This window comes from Panicum hallii, chromosome 9, assembly GCF_002211085.1.
Source record: "Panicum hallii strain FIL2 chromosome 9, PHallii_v3.1, whole genome shotgun sequence".
NCBI lineage: Eukaryota > Viridiplantae > Streptophyta > Magnoliopsida > Poales > Poaceae > Panicum > Panicum hallii.
This window is the reverse complement of record NC_038050.1, coordinates 757612-774691: the sequence shown is the minus strand read 5'-3', so window position 1 is coordinate 774691 and position 17080 is coordinate 757612. Positions and strand designations below refer to the sequence as shown.

Below are 17080 nucleotides of genomic sequence, written 5' to 3'. Positions count from 1 at the left end.
CCAAAGGTAGAGTATGGTTCTGCGGATTGCCGGCAGCGAGCTCTTCCGGTGAAGAATTTCTTTCCTATGGCCCTAGGAACGGCAGAAGGCTGCCGGGGCGGAGGAGCTTGAAAATGGAAATGTTGGTGTTGATCATATCCAAACATACTAGCACCATTGCAAGTTCAAAATATTGCGGCCATTGCAGAGTGAAAACAAAGATCAACCCAGAAACACACCAGAAGAGAAAACTAAGATACCCAGGGTCAGGATTCATCTACATGACTACAACTGTTAAATACCAACCAAATTCAACAGCTACAGCTTCTCCGATGACTGATTCAAAATTTTGTTCATGCTGAAATACAATAGAGGTTTATTGATCTATAGTAGAACATAGAATGAAAAGAAGCCATGTATATGTATATTCCTCGGTAAACAAACAGGTATTGTACAACCCGTGGCCATGGGAGCATCTAATTTTAACCTTTGCAATGTTGGTGCCATAAAAAAAACAAGCATTATGCTGGCATCAATTTAATTATCTGTCAACGAGGCCACTGTCGATCAGGAGAGTTTCATGTTCTTCAACATGCTGCTGATAAGGGGCACCTTTGATGGAGCCTTTTGCTTGTAGTTCTCCAACAGTGCTTCTGCAGCCAAGCTCTGCAGCTCTGAGCCCTCTTCCTCCTTGTTCCTTCCTTTGGTCAACTGATTGATTGCCGAAGTACACTGGGTGTTTAAGATATGCGTAAGGATCAATATTGGATAACACAAAGAAACAACTAAGATTCTTCAAGTTTTCCAAAACCCATACGGCCTTACCAGACATACACCAAAGAGGGCTCTTGTATTCTTGCCTCCAGTTAACTGGATCGTTGATGCATAATACTTCTTAGCTGTCTGAAGATTTTCCAAGCCACCCATAGTGTACAGAACCTTCAAAACAAAACTACATATAATCAGTAGGATTGCATTGACAAAAAATCGGCATAACTACATACAGGTGCAGAGCAAAATTCAATTATGCTTCCCATTGAATCTTGAATCAAGACATGCTTATGGTTTCTTAAGTACTAGAACGTTTTGTGCAACTGAGTAATGTGGGACAGCAGGATTGACTCTAAATTTGTTTCACAGAAAAAGGGTTGACTTTAAATTCTAAGACACAAAGACAACACAAACAAACAGTGAAATAGTTAAGATGGTGGCATATAAGCATGTGAAATAATTAGCATGTAAAACATCAGAGAACTGGTAGCTGGCAGACCCAAAGTTAATTCACTAAATAGTTAAGATTCATCAAAGCTACCTCACAGTTGTCACAAAGATGCAATGCATTGTATCTATTGCAAATTACAATTCATATCTCAAGAAAGTCGTTACTCTGAAACATAATATGAAACAAAACAGATGTCATATCAATATCTTTTCTTTTCGCAATAGATGACTACGTACTGAGTTTAAATCTCTTGAATCCCAGTGCATCAAATAACTTGCCGTGTTTTAATTTGATAATTGGATGTTTCATTTCATATATGATGTTAAGACCTTTGCTTGGTAGCAATAAAGTATCCATCAGTGGAAATAATTGACAAAATAATGAGAAATAATTTGATAAATTGCAAAATATATTTTCATTCACCCTTTTAGCAGAGGGCTGCCTTTGAGTTGTTTAGATTACCTCAGCATAGGCTATATGATAAAGTGGAATGGTTGGGTGGGCTAATATTAGCTCCTCATAACAAAAGGCAGCTTGCTTGTACCTGATAAGAAATGGAAACATTTTAGTATTGTGACATCCCTATCTATCAGATTATGTAGAATGCATCAATACTGAGCGCCTTACATTTGTAAGGAAACATATGTTTCAGCAAGTTCTCTCCAGGCATCATGATCTGCCATAAATCTGATATAAGAAAAGGAGTTAATGTGTTACACCAAAAGGAATTAGGGATAAGTATATCTTACTCCTAAAAAAGTGAATGCAGCTACTTACAATTCCAGATACTTATTGAGATAATCAACCGCTAACGACATATCGCCTTGTGCTTTAGCAATGGCAATTTTCCTCTTGTGGACAATCTGCCAAACACAGAAGATAAACATTCATTCTAATGTAAAATGACATCAGATAAGGTTAAAAAACTGTGAACCATAGGATTTGACTGGTTCAATGGGCAGAGGAGATTGGCAGATTGAACTACTATGGCACACCAAGTTCTTAATATGAGATACGAGAATTGTCATCAGAATTACAATTTGCCATACCTGATCAAATGGATTGTTTTCCAGGATTAGCGCGTAGGCTCTTTCAGCTTCAGCCCATTCACCCTTCGCTTCAAATAGAAGAGCTTCTAGCCGGGCTACATATTAGGACAAATTCAATTCAGCATACAGAAAGATGACCAAAGTATCAGCATCACATAACCCGCAGGATGTCTAGGTCTTTTGAACATAAACAGAAAATCAGGAATTTTGGTCTTAGATTGATATACACTTTTTTACTCTTTATATGAACTATGATTAAGATCTCAATAATCAAATCACATCACCACTAATTTCCAACCATCCAATGCCTTCTTTCTTACCAAGAACTTAATTACAACATCGACACTTTGCCTTGATACATTAATCTAAAGTGCACATATACATGTTTAACTTCGAAAGAAAATCGCAACCTTGATTTCGCACCTTCATTGAGTTAAGAAACAAAAGAAAGGTGACACCTGACCAAAGTACCAGCATGGGATAACTCAGCTGATGCCATGTATCACCATGATGATATCTTCATTCATAATCTAGTGCAGTAGAGAGTACATGTATAGATGTTTAACTTCAAATAAACCAGCATCCAGACCTACAGCTTGATTGGGGGACCTTCAGTTGTACTTGCCAGGCTATACTTACGGGGATGAAACAACCACCATGATGATATGAATACCACGCAGATCTAAATCTAACCCAAATAGTTGTGTTTTACAGAAATATGGCAGAGGCTAGATTATGTATTTAAAACTTTCATGTCAAGTTAGCTAAATTATCGATCAAACTCTATTTATATTGAAACAAATTCCTCCTTAGAAAAGAAATTCTAACAACATCTGAAACATAGTAAGTTAGGAGCCACAATATCCTCACTAAAGTTGAATTCAGTAACAGCACTTACCAACTCGGGTGCTCCCCGGAAATTGCTTTGAGAGGACTCCAATACAGTCCTGCATATCCATCAAAAGATAGCTAGATTAAAAAAAAAAGTAATGGCACCACCGCATCAGAGATTCAGAGAACAGGAACTTGAATCAGAGAGCGTCCTAAATGACTGGCACAGGTTACAGAAGAAGTTCACCTTTGCCACATCGAGACGCTGGCAATCCATGGCTGCCACGGCAACCTGCTCATAAAGCGTCCACTCTGCACCGAAAGAAAGCAGGCACGTGTTTACGACTAGAGTAGAGAGAGAAGCTGCAAACTTAGCGGCCATATTTTCGCAATTCAGCTAGCAAGATCACAGTGACTGTGAAAGATCCCGCAGAGACATACTGCAATCTAAGCATCTAATGGGTGGGATTAAGAAGGGTTGAGCCGCCGGGCAATCCAAATCCACCGTACGGATGGACAGATGGATCGTAGCGGCGGGGATCTCTATCGGGGAGGAGACCGCCGGCGAGATCTATGCATCTACAACTACAAACCGGGACCGCCTGCGGATCAGCGAGAGTCAGTGGAGGGCGGAGCGCAATTACGTTCTGAGGCGAGGCGGGAGCGCGCGGAGGCGTCGTTGAGGAGGGCGAGGCCGACGCGGAGGACGTGGGCGGGGCGGCGGGCGCGGAGGCGGCGGGCAAGGCAGAGGTACTCCCAGGCGCCGCCGCCGCCGTGCTCCGCCTGCTCCTCCAGGCGCAGCAGCCGCGCCTCCTCCTCCGCCGCCGTGGCAGCGGGAACCGCGGCCGCCGTCGCAGCCGCCATGGGGGATTGACTCGACCCGGGGGAGCGGGGCAGAGTGAGGGGGGATGGTTGTGTCGCGGCGGCGTGCTGCGGACGGATCGAGGCCGAGGCGAAACTACGTGCTTGATCTTGTGTGTCACGTGCTTTTGTGTCCGGTCGTGTGCGCGGCTGCCACTTCTGGTTCGGGAGGAGACCAAACTTCAAACGTCTGCACATTGAGAGTGACTTTTGGTGTCACAACATCCTTGATTGGCTTCGAATTCAGGTTTGCCATCATCGAGGGCTCGAGTGCTAGTTTGTAATTTGTAAACATAGATTCAAAGTTCACCGTAAAATTTGTGTGCTATGAACATTGCTAGCAAAGCATAGTACGCTAGCTATAGCGGTGCAGCTTATTTCCATCCCGGCCTTCCCGTTGCGCACACACCGAATGATATGCAATTGAGTTCTACCAAAATTCTTTTTTTATGCGAATCAAATTCTTTCAAGCAAATAAGATGGTATTATTGGCTCTTTTAAGTTACATTGCAGGGTTAGTAATTTAGAGTTTACAGATTGCATATAAGGGAAATTATTACGAAGAAAGGATAAGGATAAGCTAATTGAGACTTGAGAGAATTGAACTCAGATATATACATAAATCATGTCAGGTAATAAGCTTATGAATGTTTATTTTCTTCTATTCATTGTTGAAAAGTTTGATTTTTTTTTCCTTGCGCGCCTTAAAAGTTAAAGAAGCGAGTAGGACACAAAGAAAATTATAGTGGGCAAAACTTCGTTTGTGACATCATCCCTTCTCATTCTTTATTATTGATGACCAAACAATTGTGATAAAATAAAGACGAACACGTGATGAATTTGCGGTAAGCCAAATCCAGGAAATAAACTGAAACGCGACGCAGTCCTTCATTTGAGCACAATGCTTGGAAATTTGCATGATCCATGGCCTGAAAAAGAAAAATACCATTCGTCAACTCATGATCCACGCAAGAGAGAACCGAGGACCAATCGTCAGTACTGTGATCAGCTAAATCTGGGACTCTCCCAACCAAACTTGAATTTGAATCCTAAGTTTCTAACGACGACCAAGTTCAAATCACTTGGGACCAAAAAGTTGGCAGTTTTTGTTTAAAAAAAAAACTTGAGATAAACAAAATGCATGCCCTACTGATGACATGTAATAAAGGCTAAATATATGAATGAAACGGAAGCCAAGTGTACTCACTGGGATCGACGGTGGTCTCCACGGCGAGGCCGCCGAAGTAGCAGCCGCCGTAGTCCTCGCTGAAGCTGTTCCAGTGCGCGCTGAAGACGTAGCTCGCGTGCGCGGTCACCGTGCTGGGCAGGTAGCAAGCTCCGCCCGGCCGCACTGGGTCGCACAGCCCGGCCTTGTCAGCGCACGCCGCCGCCGCCTGCTCCCTCACCGCCGTCTCGTTCACCGGGCCCTTGTCCGTCCTCACCACGCACCACAGGCGCCCCGGGTACGGCCGGTCGTTCAGCGCCGGCGGCAGCGGCGGGTACGACGCCAGCGGGCGGCGCCCCGTGAGGTCCACCTCGTACACCGCGGTGCCGTTGGGGTAGAACAGGCCCCAGTGCCGCTCCGTGCCGGGCCCCCACTTGAGGTTCTCGTTGAAGAGCGCGAACACCATCGCCGGCATGCGCATCCCGGGCCGCCGCGGCGTGCCGGCGCCGGACGCCAGGTGCCGCGCCAGGTTGCGGTTGTACGTGGCCGCGTTCCGCACGTTGGCGCCGAACTGGTCCAGGTCGCCGGCCGTCGGCCACCCGGTCTCGGCCAGCGCCAGCCTCACGCCGCAGTGGCCAATGCGGCACGCGGCGGCGACCACCGCGTCGAGCATCTGGTCGAGGAGGTTGGCGTACGAGAGCCCGGTGCCCGGGTCGTGGTACACGAACCCCGGCGACGGCTCGAGCAGCGCGTAGGGGAGCGGCACGATGGAGTGGTTCGCCGACCAGGTGAAGTAGGTGTAGGCGTCGAAGAAGAGGTAGGACTCGGTGCGCTCGAGGAAGGAGAGCAGCGGGCGCATGACGGCGTCGGCGATGTCGGGCCGGAACACGCCGGAGGACGGCGGGAAGACGTTCTGGTGGTCGAGGTCGTGCATGCTGAACGTGGTGCTGACCTTGACGCGGCCGAGGCCGTGGCGGCGCAGCGCGCGCTCGACGTTGGCCATGGCGGGGACGAGCCGGGGCCAGCGGGACCTGGTGGTGGGGTCGGAGAGGACCTCGTTGCCGACGAAGAGGTAGCTGAGGCCCGGGCTGCGGCGGAACGGGAGCATCGTGGCGGCGACCCAGGCGTCCGCGGCGCGCTGGGAGGCGGCGAGGGACGGGATGAGCTCGTTGGGGACGCTGGGCACGAAGACGAGGCCCGAGGCGGCGGCCGCGGCCAGGAGGGTGGCGTTGGCGTCGTAGAAGCGGACGGCGGCGGCCCCCGCCGAGCGGGCGAGCTCCATCCCCCGGTGCGGGGGCGGGAGGTTGTCGCCCAGTGTGCCGTAGTTGACGCCCAGGAAGTGCGCGGTTGGTGGTGTTGTCGCGGTGACCATGGTGGTGGTGGCGAGCACCAGGAGGAGGTGGAGCGTGAGGAACGGCGACGACATTGCCATGGCTGAGGCGTAGGAGAGGACGATTACTGACTGCCGAACGAGTGACAAGCAGTGTCATCAGCTCGCTCGTAGATACAGGGGCTGTTCGTTTCCCACGCTCTCAGCTCTGGACCCATCACATCAAAGAGAATCTTGCTATTTAGAAGTATTAAATAAAATTTGTTTATAAAATTTTTTGCACAGCTGTGTGCTAATTCGCAAGACAAATTTAATGAGTCTAATTAATCCATAATTTGCCACAGTGATACTACAGTAATTATTCGCTAATCATGGACTAATATACCTCATTAGATTCGTCTCGCGAATTAGCACTAGGGTTCTGCAATTAGTTTTGTAATTAGACTTTATTTAATACTTCTAAATGACAAGATTCTCTGTGATGTGACCCCTCTAAACTTTAGGTACCCGGAAACGAACACACAGGCCCGGTTGGTTTCCTACTCTCTAAATTTTAGACCCATCGCATCAAAAAGAATCTTATTATTTAGAAGTATTAAATAAAATCTGTTTATAAAACTTTTTGCACAGCTGGGTGCTAATTCGCGAGACAAATTTAATGAGTCTAATTAATCCATAATTTGCCACAGTGACGCTACAGTAATCATCCGCTAATCATGGACTAATATACCTCATTAGATTCGTCTCGCGGGGTTCTGCAATTAGTTTTATAATTAGACTTTATTTAATACTTCAAAATGATAATCTCTTTGATGTGACCCTTCTAAACTTTAAACTTTAGACCTGAGGAAACAAAGGCACCCGTAACCGAAGACTAGAGCGTTCAAGTGAAATCAAACAGAGGGCACGTGAATGGCAACAAGAAAAAGATGGAGTAAAGAAAGGGTAAGATACTGACACAAAACCACCTGCCACACATATGATACTATATGGTTAGCTACGCAACTTACAAGCTCACTGTAATCTAAAAAAAAGGCAACTTGCAAGCTTATCAATTCAACATTCATGGATAAGAGCAACCAAACGGGGGGACAAGAACAGCAAATCATGGACGCTAGTGGCCCGTCAATCTAATGCATGCCACGGTCCTAAAATCAACATTCAACGACCGTTGCTCATCTCATCAAGAACTCCTGACTGCCTGAGCACAAGTTCTTTTTTTTTTCCTTCGAGGAGATCATGATGAAGTAAACAATATTCATTACCAGATCACAAACTTCACACACCCCGGACAGGAACTAACCATGGATTAACACTTAACAAGACATTACTAGTATGGCCAATGCAAACAAGCCTTGAAATGAATAATGGAGTTTGCACGTTCCTGACGTACTTCTACACCTTTCGTATAAGTAGGAAAATCCTCTGATCCAGCTCAAAGCTACCAGCAATGGAAGGCTCACCCCTGAGCAACATCAGGAGACCACCGAATGATCCAAAAATCTCCCTGAAAGGAAAATAAAAGAAGCGCATGAGGAAACATCGATAATTTAAAATATCAACTGCCTATACAAAAAGAACATGTCATCGTCACTTTACATTGATCTGAACTTGAAGGTCTAAACAAATCAATTAAAGCAAGTTTACTCACGTTTCGTTCAAAGAAGAAAAAAACGAAGTGATCTGAAGTAGTTTCCCACACACACACACACACACACATATATATATATATATCCAAGTAATTGCTACCATCTATGGTTCATGAGATATCTAAACCAGAACCTTTTCATGTTGAAAGTGTATACGAGAATCGCCTTTGCAGGATCAAATTCTCTCACAAAACATGCATGATACGTTCCATGGGCTTCATCAGGCTACATGGCTACATTTTCCTTAATTATGACACCATGCACCATGAAGTTGTTCCATTTAATAAGCTCAGACACTGTGGAATTCCTTCTATTCTAAGTTCAGAAAATCAATAGCTGTTGAGGATTTGCGAGCTGCAATATATGCTTCCTCCTTTTGAAACTTTATACAAAGCTTATTTTGTTCCATTATGACAAGTTTTTAGGGAAGAATTACTCCATTAATTTATAACTTTCAAGGCCCAAAAGTGATATCATTAGATTCTATTAGCAATACTTATAGTTTTATAACACATAAACAAAATATTAACTAAGTAGTTGTCGTCAAAGTATTGAAACAAAAATATGCCCTATTAGAAAAAGGGAGTAACAAATAATATGCAGCATAGCAAAAAATGCACGTTGCTACACTATTCACTAGCTTTCAGTTCAAGGAAAAGTGGAAAACCACACATTAGGATCTTAGCTTTCAGTTCAGTATAAGGAAAAATGGAAAACCATACACTTTAGGATCTTGTTTGGGGGTGTCTTCATCATTTTTGGTGGAGGTGTCTTCATCTTTTTTGGAGGGTGGGGGTGGGGGTGGTGTATAATACGAGATTCTGTAAAGCTTCCCATGCATGATATAGTGAAACTGATCAGCCAGTGTTTCTCGGCCAACTTGAAAAGCAGACACAGTTTATGTTAATTACACCCTAGAGCTCTATTTAGATAACCTCATCGGGACAGATACAATTTGGTAAACAGAAAAGATATGATATGAACCAAAATACATTCTTAACTGCATGCTTCATTGTACCAGCCAATACCACTAAAAGCCTAGCTGAATGCATGGATGATGCAGATTAAATTTCATAGAAAGGTTACTCACCTGTGTGAAGTAGCCAGTATCTGGATCAGTGCCATCCAAATTCAGAGTACTAGCTAGGACCATCTTAAATTTCTCGCCTTTGCGCATTGGATAAACCTCTATAGCGACATCTAACTGCATATATATACTAGAATCCTCGCTCTTAGCTGTACACATATACAGGAGGTCATATTAGAACAAAGCTGGACAAGTTAGCATCGCAATTTAACCAGCAGTACTAGCAAGAAGGATATCAAATTCAACCTCATGTGGGAAAAGTTAACCATAAAACTATTGATAGTACCGACGGGAGAGACATTTCAAGATCAGACCATCGTATGATTGACAATGAATGCAAGCATATTATTTCAATGCAGAATGCAACTTTAAATTTTAATTGTACGCAGGAAGAACACAGTAGATCAAGCACCAATGTTTCCTTAGGTGCGAGGTAATTCGACGGCACATGAGCTAGCTAGCAAAAGTTGGTTCCCCATGTTTCCATACACTACCGGGTCAAGTTTTCAAACTGGGCAGGCAGCCACAAGCCAAGAAAAGTTGGGCGTACCACGGTGGTTGTACCTAGCGGCAGCGCGGGAGCCCGACGCCGTTACGCGCCGCGCCGGAAATGACCCAACAGCCCTCGTCGCGCTTATCCACTCGCCCGCCTCCCCGCCACAGACCTCCCGGTTCCCCGCGTAAATAGCCCCCAACGCCCCGGGGCAGCGCGGTAATCACGCCCCGCCCCCACCGTCGCCTCGCCGCCCATATCTTCTCGTCTCTTCTCGTCCGTCTCCTCCCCCTCGGCCCAATTTCTCGTGGCGTCCATTCCAAAATATCGCCCACGATTCCCCACCTCTCTCTTCCCTCCCCTTCCTCCCCTCGCCGGCGGGCGGCGGAGATCCTCCCTCCGGGCTGGGATCGGGATCGTCGTTGGCTGGTGAGGAAGCCCTGCATCGCCTAGATTGGGTGTTGGATTGTTCCATCTTTTATGCGCTGCCGTGTCCTTGGGCTGTGAGGGCTCGAATCCTAGCAATTTCGTTCTAGAATGGATGCGCTGCCCAGTTCGTTGCGAGCCTGAGCCTGGGTGCCAATTGCAGTTTGTTTATTCTCCATTTTCCTCGGGGTTCGATCGAACCACCATTCCCCGTCAGGTAGCCCCTGTTCCAAGCAATCCGCGGATCAGCACGCGGTTATTCCCGCCGCATTTCGCCAAGTTTTCTCCCCACGTGTTCTTCTCTGGACATTTTGTTTACCTTAATCAATCAATCAATCGCGCGTGGTGTTCTTCCTGGTTCGCGATTTGCGAACGTTGCTTCGTTCGCGAATTCGAATCTTCTAGAGAAGATCCTCGCGTCTTGTTGCCGCACGCCTGCCCGCGACGCGTTAGATTTGTTTTGTACTCTTGTGTGAGCCATCACCTTTTTTTTTTACTTTGTTTGATAGCTGTTACTGTTGGATCGCCTTTTGCATTGTTCACGTGTTTGGTACTTTGCTCCATGTAGACATAGAGGCGATGCATATTGGGTAAACTGCACACGCTTCTATTCTTTTTCCACCTTTATCGAATTGGATCTTAATCAAATCTGTCAAATCTTTGTTTTAACATGCAATTCAAGCGGACTCGGGGTATCTGATGAAGGCAATTGTTCTAACCAATCTTGTTAAATCCTGTTGACTGCCTTCCTGTCTTGCAATTGAATTGAATGTAGAAAGTGACGTTGTGTTTCCATAGGTCATGTATAGGTTGTTAGGCTTTGTTTTCCACGGTAGAACTACTTTCTGTCCACGAAATGAGAAACTGATGCATATGTTCATGTATGACCTCATGGTCTGTTTGTTTAATTCCTGTGTTTAGGGTAAATACTATATCCACTGCTCTTTTTTAAGCAAAGGCTTCCTTTATTCTTCCATTGCAGATTTTTCCATGCACGTTAGGCTAAAAATGCTTTGGTCTGAAACCTATCTGCTCTTTTTTCCGGCCAAAGATGGTCTCAGCCAACATATATCATCAACGATGACGATGCGCCGCTGAAGCTGCAATAAGCATGATGGTTGTGCACATAATGATGCTTAATCATTCATGCTGCGATACCCTCGAGTGGAACTTCCTTCTTCTGATGCAACCATGTATAGGTGGACCTAGTGGTGACGTGGCTGCGATGAGTTTTCAAGGTGCTGAGGGATCTGTGCTGTGGAGTTCTATTTGTTGTCAGTGATTCTTGGCAAAGCTCTTGGTGAAGTTAACAATCATGGAAAGGTAGGTTGCAAGTTTTCTTTTTCACCTTCTACTAGGCTACTAGGTTAAATAGTTTGCATAATTCTGATGTCACTTCCTATTTCTTGCAGGTACAAAATAATACGGGAGATAGGTGACGGAACCTGTGGGAATGTTTTCATGGCCTATAATGTAGAAACAAATGAAATTGTAAGTGCCAGGACTGACTTATTAGAACATTTTGCTGTTGTCTTGTATATCAGATCAAAACTTTCTTGCTTTGTTCTTACAAGAGTTTATTTACTCAACTCTGTGTGCATGAGTTGATGGGTTCGTTTATTTGCTCATTCTACCTATTTCATCGAAGAACGTTTATGAGACTGAGCAGATTCGTGTGGTATGACCTGTGTTGACTTCCTTGTTTTCTTCACTCCATCCAGGTTGCTGTTAAAAAAATGAAGAGAAAGTTCTTCCAATGGGAAGAATGCGTTAGTCTGCGAGAAGTGAAGGTATTTTGTTTTGTCAGTACTAAATGTATCACATATGTGTTCAGAAGACACTGTTTTGCCACTTGGTATCCTTAACAAATAATCCTTCTGCAGGCTCTTCAGAAACTAATTCACCCTAACATTGTGAAGCTGAAGGAGGTGACGATGGAAAACCATGAGCTGTTCTTCATCTTTGAACACATGGTTGGTCCTTTTCTACTTCTGGCATATTGTACCATATTTGTCATATGAAAAATGACAGAATTTACCATGTGTTACCGCACATGCTGAGATGATAGTAGGTGTCATGATAATAGTATAGTGGCAAGAACTTAATTGTCAATTTAGTGTCCATGCACATTGGCTTGGATTAACCACAATGTCAATTTACCTTCACGTCCCTCTATGCATGTTGGCTTAGATTGACTGTAATGTCAATTCACTGAGGTTTCCTAATTAACTGTGCGAACCATTGCTATTATTTCCTTGTATTTGTGATATACATTATAGCTTATTCTGTGAGAGGTGTAAGCTTCTTCTGTCAGCTCAAGCATTTGGTTTTTTCTAAGCTGCTTTTGTTACCTGCATTGAATTGTTTTTCCTGTACTTTGCTCGGTCGTGAAGTGTCAGCTGATCTTTCTTTTCAGGAATGTAATTTGTATGATGTTATAAGAGAAAGGCAAGTTGCTTTCTCTGAAGGGGATATACGGAATTTTATGGTCCAAATATTGCAAGGTCTTGCATATATGCATAATAATGGATATTTCCACCGTGATTTGAAACCTGGTAATATGGCCTGTCAATATTACATTGGATTTATGCTGTCTCTATTCATGTTAAAAATAATTGGAGTTTTTTCTGTTTTCTTAGAGAATTTGTTGGTGACAAATGGTATAGTCAAAATTGCTGACTTTGGTTTGGCAAGAGAAGTATCTTCCAGTCCTCCTTACACTGATTATGTTTCCACCAGATGGTGAGTTTGTGTACAAAATTTGAAACACGTTTTTTTATTTAGATCTTGACTGTGCGACTAACACTTCAATAATATCTTTACTCTTTAGGTATCGGGCACCAGAGGTTCTGCTGCAATCGTCAGCTTACACACCTGCTATTGGTGATTTGCTTTTGCCCTTCTCCTGTGTTCTATTAACTTCTCATCTTCTTGATTCTGTATTGCTTGCTCAATTTCCAATACTGCTATGCACAATGCACGCAGAGGATTCCTCTTATGCTACAAAAGCTAGCCAGAAAAAATATTTATCTTACTTTGCCAACCTTTTAGTTTGTCATGCACTCATGCCTCATAGCGTCTCACATTTATTTTATTTTATCCAAACTTGAGCATAATTCCACTTCAACAACAGCAAACAACACGATGCTCTTTTTCTCGAAGTGTTTTTGGTTTAGTTATGTTATTTATCTTCCCGTATTAACCATTTACTAGCTGTGCACTTTCAGACATGTGGGCTGTTGGTGCGATTTTGGCTGAGCTGTTCACATTGTCCCCACTTTTTCCTGGTGAAAGGTAATATTGTAGTGCTGATCTTTTGTGTACAATCACTCTATTGCTAAAGCAGTTGTCTATATTAGGCATCATGTATTTATTCTAACTGTATGTTAATGCATATATGGCACTTGTTTAGTTCTTCTAGTGTGAAATTTTTGTGCTATCATGTTTTATTTTCAATAATCAACTTTTCAGTTCTGCTGAAGGAACTTTGAATGCACAAGTAGTTTCTTGTTTGTCTTGATGAAAATGCATAGCTCGCTGCTAGGTAGGAAATTCCACTCCACACTTTCAGTTATAATTTGATTACCAGTATAAAGGTCGCTCACCTCTGTAGCTGTTTTGGAATTATGTTTTCGTCACATCTGTATCTATAGCTCATGCTCTGCCTTGCATTTTCCTTTTACATGCAAGCAGCCTTGAGAATGATCGTGCTGTTGACGTATTGAAGCTCAAGTTAATAAAACTTGCACCTGAATTTTCATGATTCCAGTTGGGCCTTTGTAAACAAAAAACATGTAGACCTTGTTTGCAATTATTTTTCCATGATATTGTGTGATTTGACATTTTTTCTTTTTTGTTTTATTTTATTACAGTGAGACAGACCAGCTTTACAAAATATGCACTGTACTTGGGACCCCAGATTGCACTGTGTGGCCAGAGGGAATGAACCTGCCTCGTTCAAGTAGCTTTAAGTATTTTCAGGTGAAATCGAGTACCCTCTGGATTCATTGGATCAAATGTTTCCAGGCACTGATTGTTTTCCTTTCTGATAGATTCCTCCAAGAAACTTATGGGAGCTTATTCCTAATGCTTCTTTGGAAGCAATTGATTTGATCCAGGTACATTAACCAACTTTGTTTTGTCTTAGTAGTAATTCTCCACATTTTATGCGGTGGATAAATCTAGTTATGCTGCTTTGATTATTTGTCCAATAGCATATCTCAATATTAACATGGTACCCTTTTCCTTTGTTTTGATAGCGACTTTGTTCCTGGGATCCACGTAGGAGGCCAACTGCTGAACAAGCATTACAGCATCCGTTCTTTAATGTACTGACTTGTTGATTTGTTGTTGATACCCTTACGTTCCATTTCGAGTGTGCCTGATTCTTGGAGATTTTTAGGTGTGCAACTGGGTACCTAGGCCTGTTCATGATGCTCCCGATACAAAAACAAATGAATCTAGTGAGTCTTTTTACAAAATCTAGTTTATGGCATGTCAACTTTTTGCAAGACAACTATATTCAGACTGAGATTCTTTTAAACTTTAACAGAAGCACATCCAAAGCTGGAACTGAACCTGTGGGATTTCAGCACAGAACCTGATGACTGTTTCCTTGATTTAACACTCAGTCTAAAGCCAAGTTTTCCTGGAACAGGTGCGTGGATATTTTGTCACTGTAAAAGTGTATCCATGGTTTTAATCTATTGTTCCATATTTGTTGGAGTAGCATTTTGAGGCTCAAAAATATAGTTTGGTCATGCACTGTTTTACTTTTGGCTTAAATGGTGTCGATAGGTTTTTGTTTGCAACCCTTTGTCATCATTGCTTGCTTATCATCTTGCCAGCTGTTGCATGCTGTTCTAAATTCTTCCTTTTGTTGTGCAGACCTTGCTAACCATGTTCCACAACGTACAGAAGAGGTGAGATGTTATTAGAATGTGTGCGCGCAAACGATTTTAGAATGCAATGATTAGTGTCATCCTAACATTAGCTATTTTGACACGCAGGAAATTCTACTATACTCAGGATTTGAGAATACGCCTGGTATGTCTGGTTGTATCTTTTGTAGGATTGTTTGATGCTTTTCCTTATCAAATTGAATGAAGTTTCAAGGGTGTTATCACACGCCTGACAAGGGCTAGCAAATGCAATAACTGGATATTTATGACTTAATATTTGTCACGTGTTGCACAACTTAGCACCAGTTTTAGATGTCATTTTCAGTTCAGTTGACAAACGTGGCTTATTCTCTGTAGCAGGTTTTTGGCCACTGGTGCCATCAGATCGTCCCATTGGTGATGTTCCAGCCATGCCATCCTGGCAACAGGCGTACATGGTTGACAGGTAAAGATGGACAGACACATTTAGCATCCGTCCTTTGCAAACGGATCAAATTCTTTTGTCGCCATAGTTATGTACTATAGGTTAATCCCGCTGTGAATGATCGAACCTAACATTGTTTGTGTGTTGCAGCCAGTCGTCATTGCCAGGATTTTCCGGTTCTCCATTCGGGCTGTCGTTACAGCCGAGCCTGTTGGAGAACCATTCACTAGCGCCTATCCGGCAGGTGAATTTCTTCTGACCCGAGAGAGAATTAACAGATTGAGCATTCATACGATTCTTGCGTTCTTGACACACTCCAGCATCTTGCTGTAATACACTAGACTCTAATAAGTGGCGGCGGTAGAGGAAATGTACATACTATTCGTAGCTCTTAATCTTTTTTTTTCCTCCCCTTTGGTTACTCCCCATTTATGTAAATAACAAGATGAACATCCCCCGAAAAAACAGTTTTGTTTGTATGACCATGTTCCAGTGATATGGATGAGTGATGAGTTCCCGAGCATGTGTGCTGGTTGTTCTCTGATGTTATTGTGGTGATGTGGAGATATATGGCCGGTGGGTTGGGCAGTAAGCGGGCGTCATGTCCGAGAGTTAAGTGTATGATATGACCCGACAGTTTTGATATTGTTGGCACGAGGACCTACTCGCCGGACTGGACATGCAGTCGCAGCAAAAGGACGGGCTGGTGCGGCAGGGCGTGGCCGACTGACGCGCCGGAAAGCTTTGCCTCCCTGACACGGATATGGATGGATGGATGGATGGATGGATGTAAACCCGATGGAGTAAGAGCCCGAGCGGGCGTACCACCTGACTGCCGCTGGGCTCCCTGGCTCACGTGCCGTTTATCTCTCTCCGTCTCCGCCTTGTTGCCTTTTGCTTCTCTGTCTGCGGCAGCCGGCAGAACCTGTGTGTACCTGTACGTGCCGAGGCAGCCCTACTGTGTTGCGGTTGCGGGTAATGTGTCGCCCCGCGTTGCAGTGAGTGGAGGGGGCGGCTCACGAGGCAACCACTGTTGCAGTTCTGGAAGGGAAGGAAAGCAAGGGACCGGCGCACCACATGGCCGAGAAGCCTTGCTGGCAGATGCTCAGCAGCTCAGCCTGGGATGCTGGACGCACGAGGCGAGCTGAGCTGAGCTGACACGCGGGAGGGGGAAGAAAGGCTGTTCCATGCCTGTTTCTGAGCTGGCCAGCCGTCTCCACTCTCTCTGTCTCTGTTCAAAGTTGCTTGCACCTGGAAGTGGAAACCGCCTGTCGGGCCATTCATTCATTTCATGTGTACTAGACTACTAGTACTGCACTGCACTATTGCAGCAGTAAGTGAAGAGTGAAGGCTGAAGAACACGGCACGACTGGCAGAGTGGACGTGGATGCGTATCTCCCCAAGTAAATGGGGGCAGGAGACGGAACACATCCTTCTCGCAAACAACGCAGCCGTGGATTAACACGCCCCTTGTCTCTCGTCTGGCGGCGGGAGAGTGAGTGAATGCTTTCGATTCCTCTAATTAACCACAGCTCTTTACGAGCCCGACACCGCCGAATCTCCGAGTGAATGAACACGATGATGGTCTACAACCCAATCAGCATGTACCCTTGACTGGGCTTGTAGTCCATAAAAGTACAGAGCTCGCTCCACACCAAAAGCG

General features: G+C 44.3%; 3 protein-coding genes across 6 annotated transcripts; 1 reads left to right on the top strand and 2 right to left on the bottom strand.

Moving 5' to 3' along the window:
* Positions 1–261: 261 nt before the first annotated feature.
* On the bottom strand, positions 262–4040 carry LOC112877204 (ER membrane protein complex subunit 2-A). Its single transcript, XM_025941425.1, has 9 exons — positions 3726–4040; positions 3329–3393; positions 3149–3197; positions 2251–2345; positions 1979–2064; positions 1829–1888; positions 1664–1745; positions 805–918; positions 262–711 (listed from the first exon to the last, which is right to left on the bottom strand). Exons 1-9 carry the CDS (start codon positions 3943–3945, stop codon positions 547–549), a joined length of 936 nt encoding a protein of 311 aa, XP_025797210.1. The 5' UTR covers positions 3946–4040; the 3' UTR covers positions 262–546.
* Positions 4041–4702: 662 nt separating this feature from the next.
* LOC112877355 (probable glucan endo-1,3-beta-glucosidase A6) lies at positions 4703–6605 on the bottom strand. The gene is made up of 2 exons (XM_025941650.1): positions 5150–6605; positions 4703–4871 (listed from the first exon to the last, which is right to left on the bottom strand). The coding sequence occupies exons 1-2, from the start codon at positions 6537–6539 to the stop codon at positions 4831–4833; spliced, it is 1431 nt and encodes a 476-aa protein (XP_025797435.1). The 5' UTR covers positions 6540–6605; the 3' UTR covers positions 4703–4830.
* Positions 6606–9939: 3334 nt separating this feature from the next.
* On the top strand, positions 9940–15940 carry LOC112875460 (cyclin-dependent kinase F-3-like). Of its 4 annotated transcripts, none has more exons than XM_025939321.1 (19): positions 9940–10095; positions 11075–11209; positions 11292–11415; positions 11505–11583; positions 11814–11882; positions 11976–12065; positions 12509–12647; positions 12732–12834; positions 12923–12975; positions 13320–13386; positions 13965–14073; positions 14145–14210; positions 14352–14420; positions 14495–14555; positions 14645–14749; positions 14980–15014; positions 15102–15138; positions 15351–15438; positions 15568–15940. In XM_025939321.1, the coding sequence occupies exons 3-19, from the start codon at positions 11408–11410 to the stop codon at positions 15674–15676; spliced, it is 1287 nt and encodes a 428-aa protein (XP_025795106.1). In that variant the 5' UTR covers positions 9940–10095; positions 11075–11209; positions 11292–11407; the 3' UTR covers positions 15677–15940. The 4 variants fall into 4 exon arrangements, with proteins under 4 accessions (XP_025795106.1, XP_025795109.1, XP_025795105.1 ...); XM_025939322.1 differs by having other exon boundaries at positions 9943–10095; positions 11144–11209; XM_025939324.1 differs by having other exon boundaries at positions 11075–11415; positions 15354–15438.
* The last annotated feature ends 1140 nt before the right edge of the window (positions 15941–17080 follow it).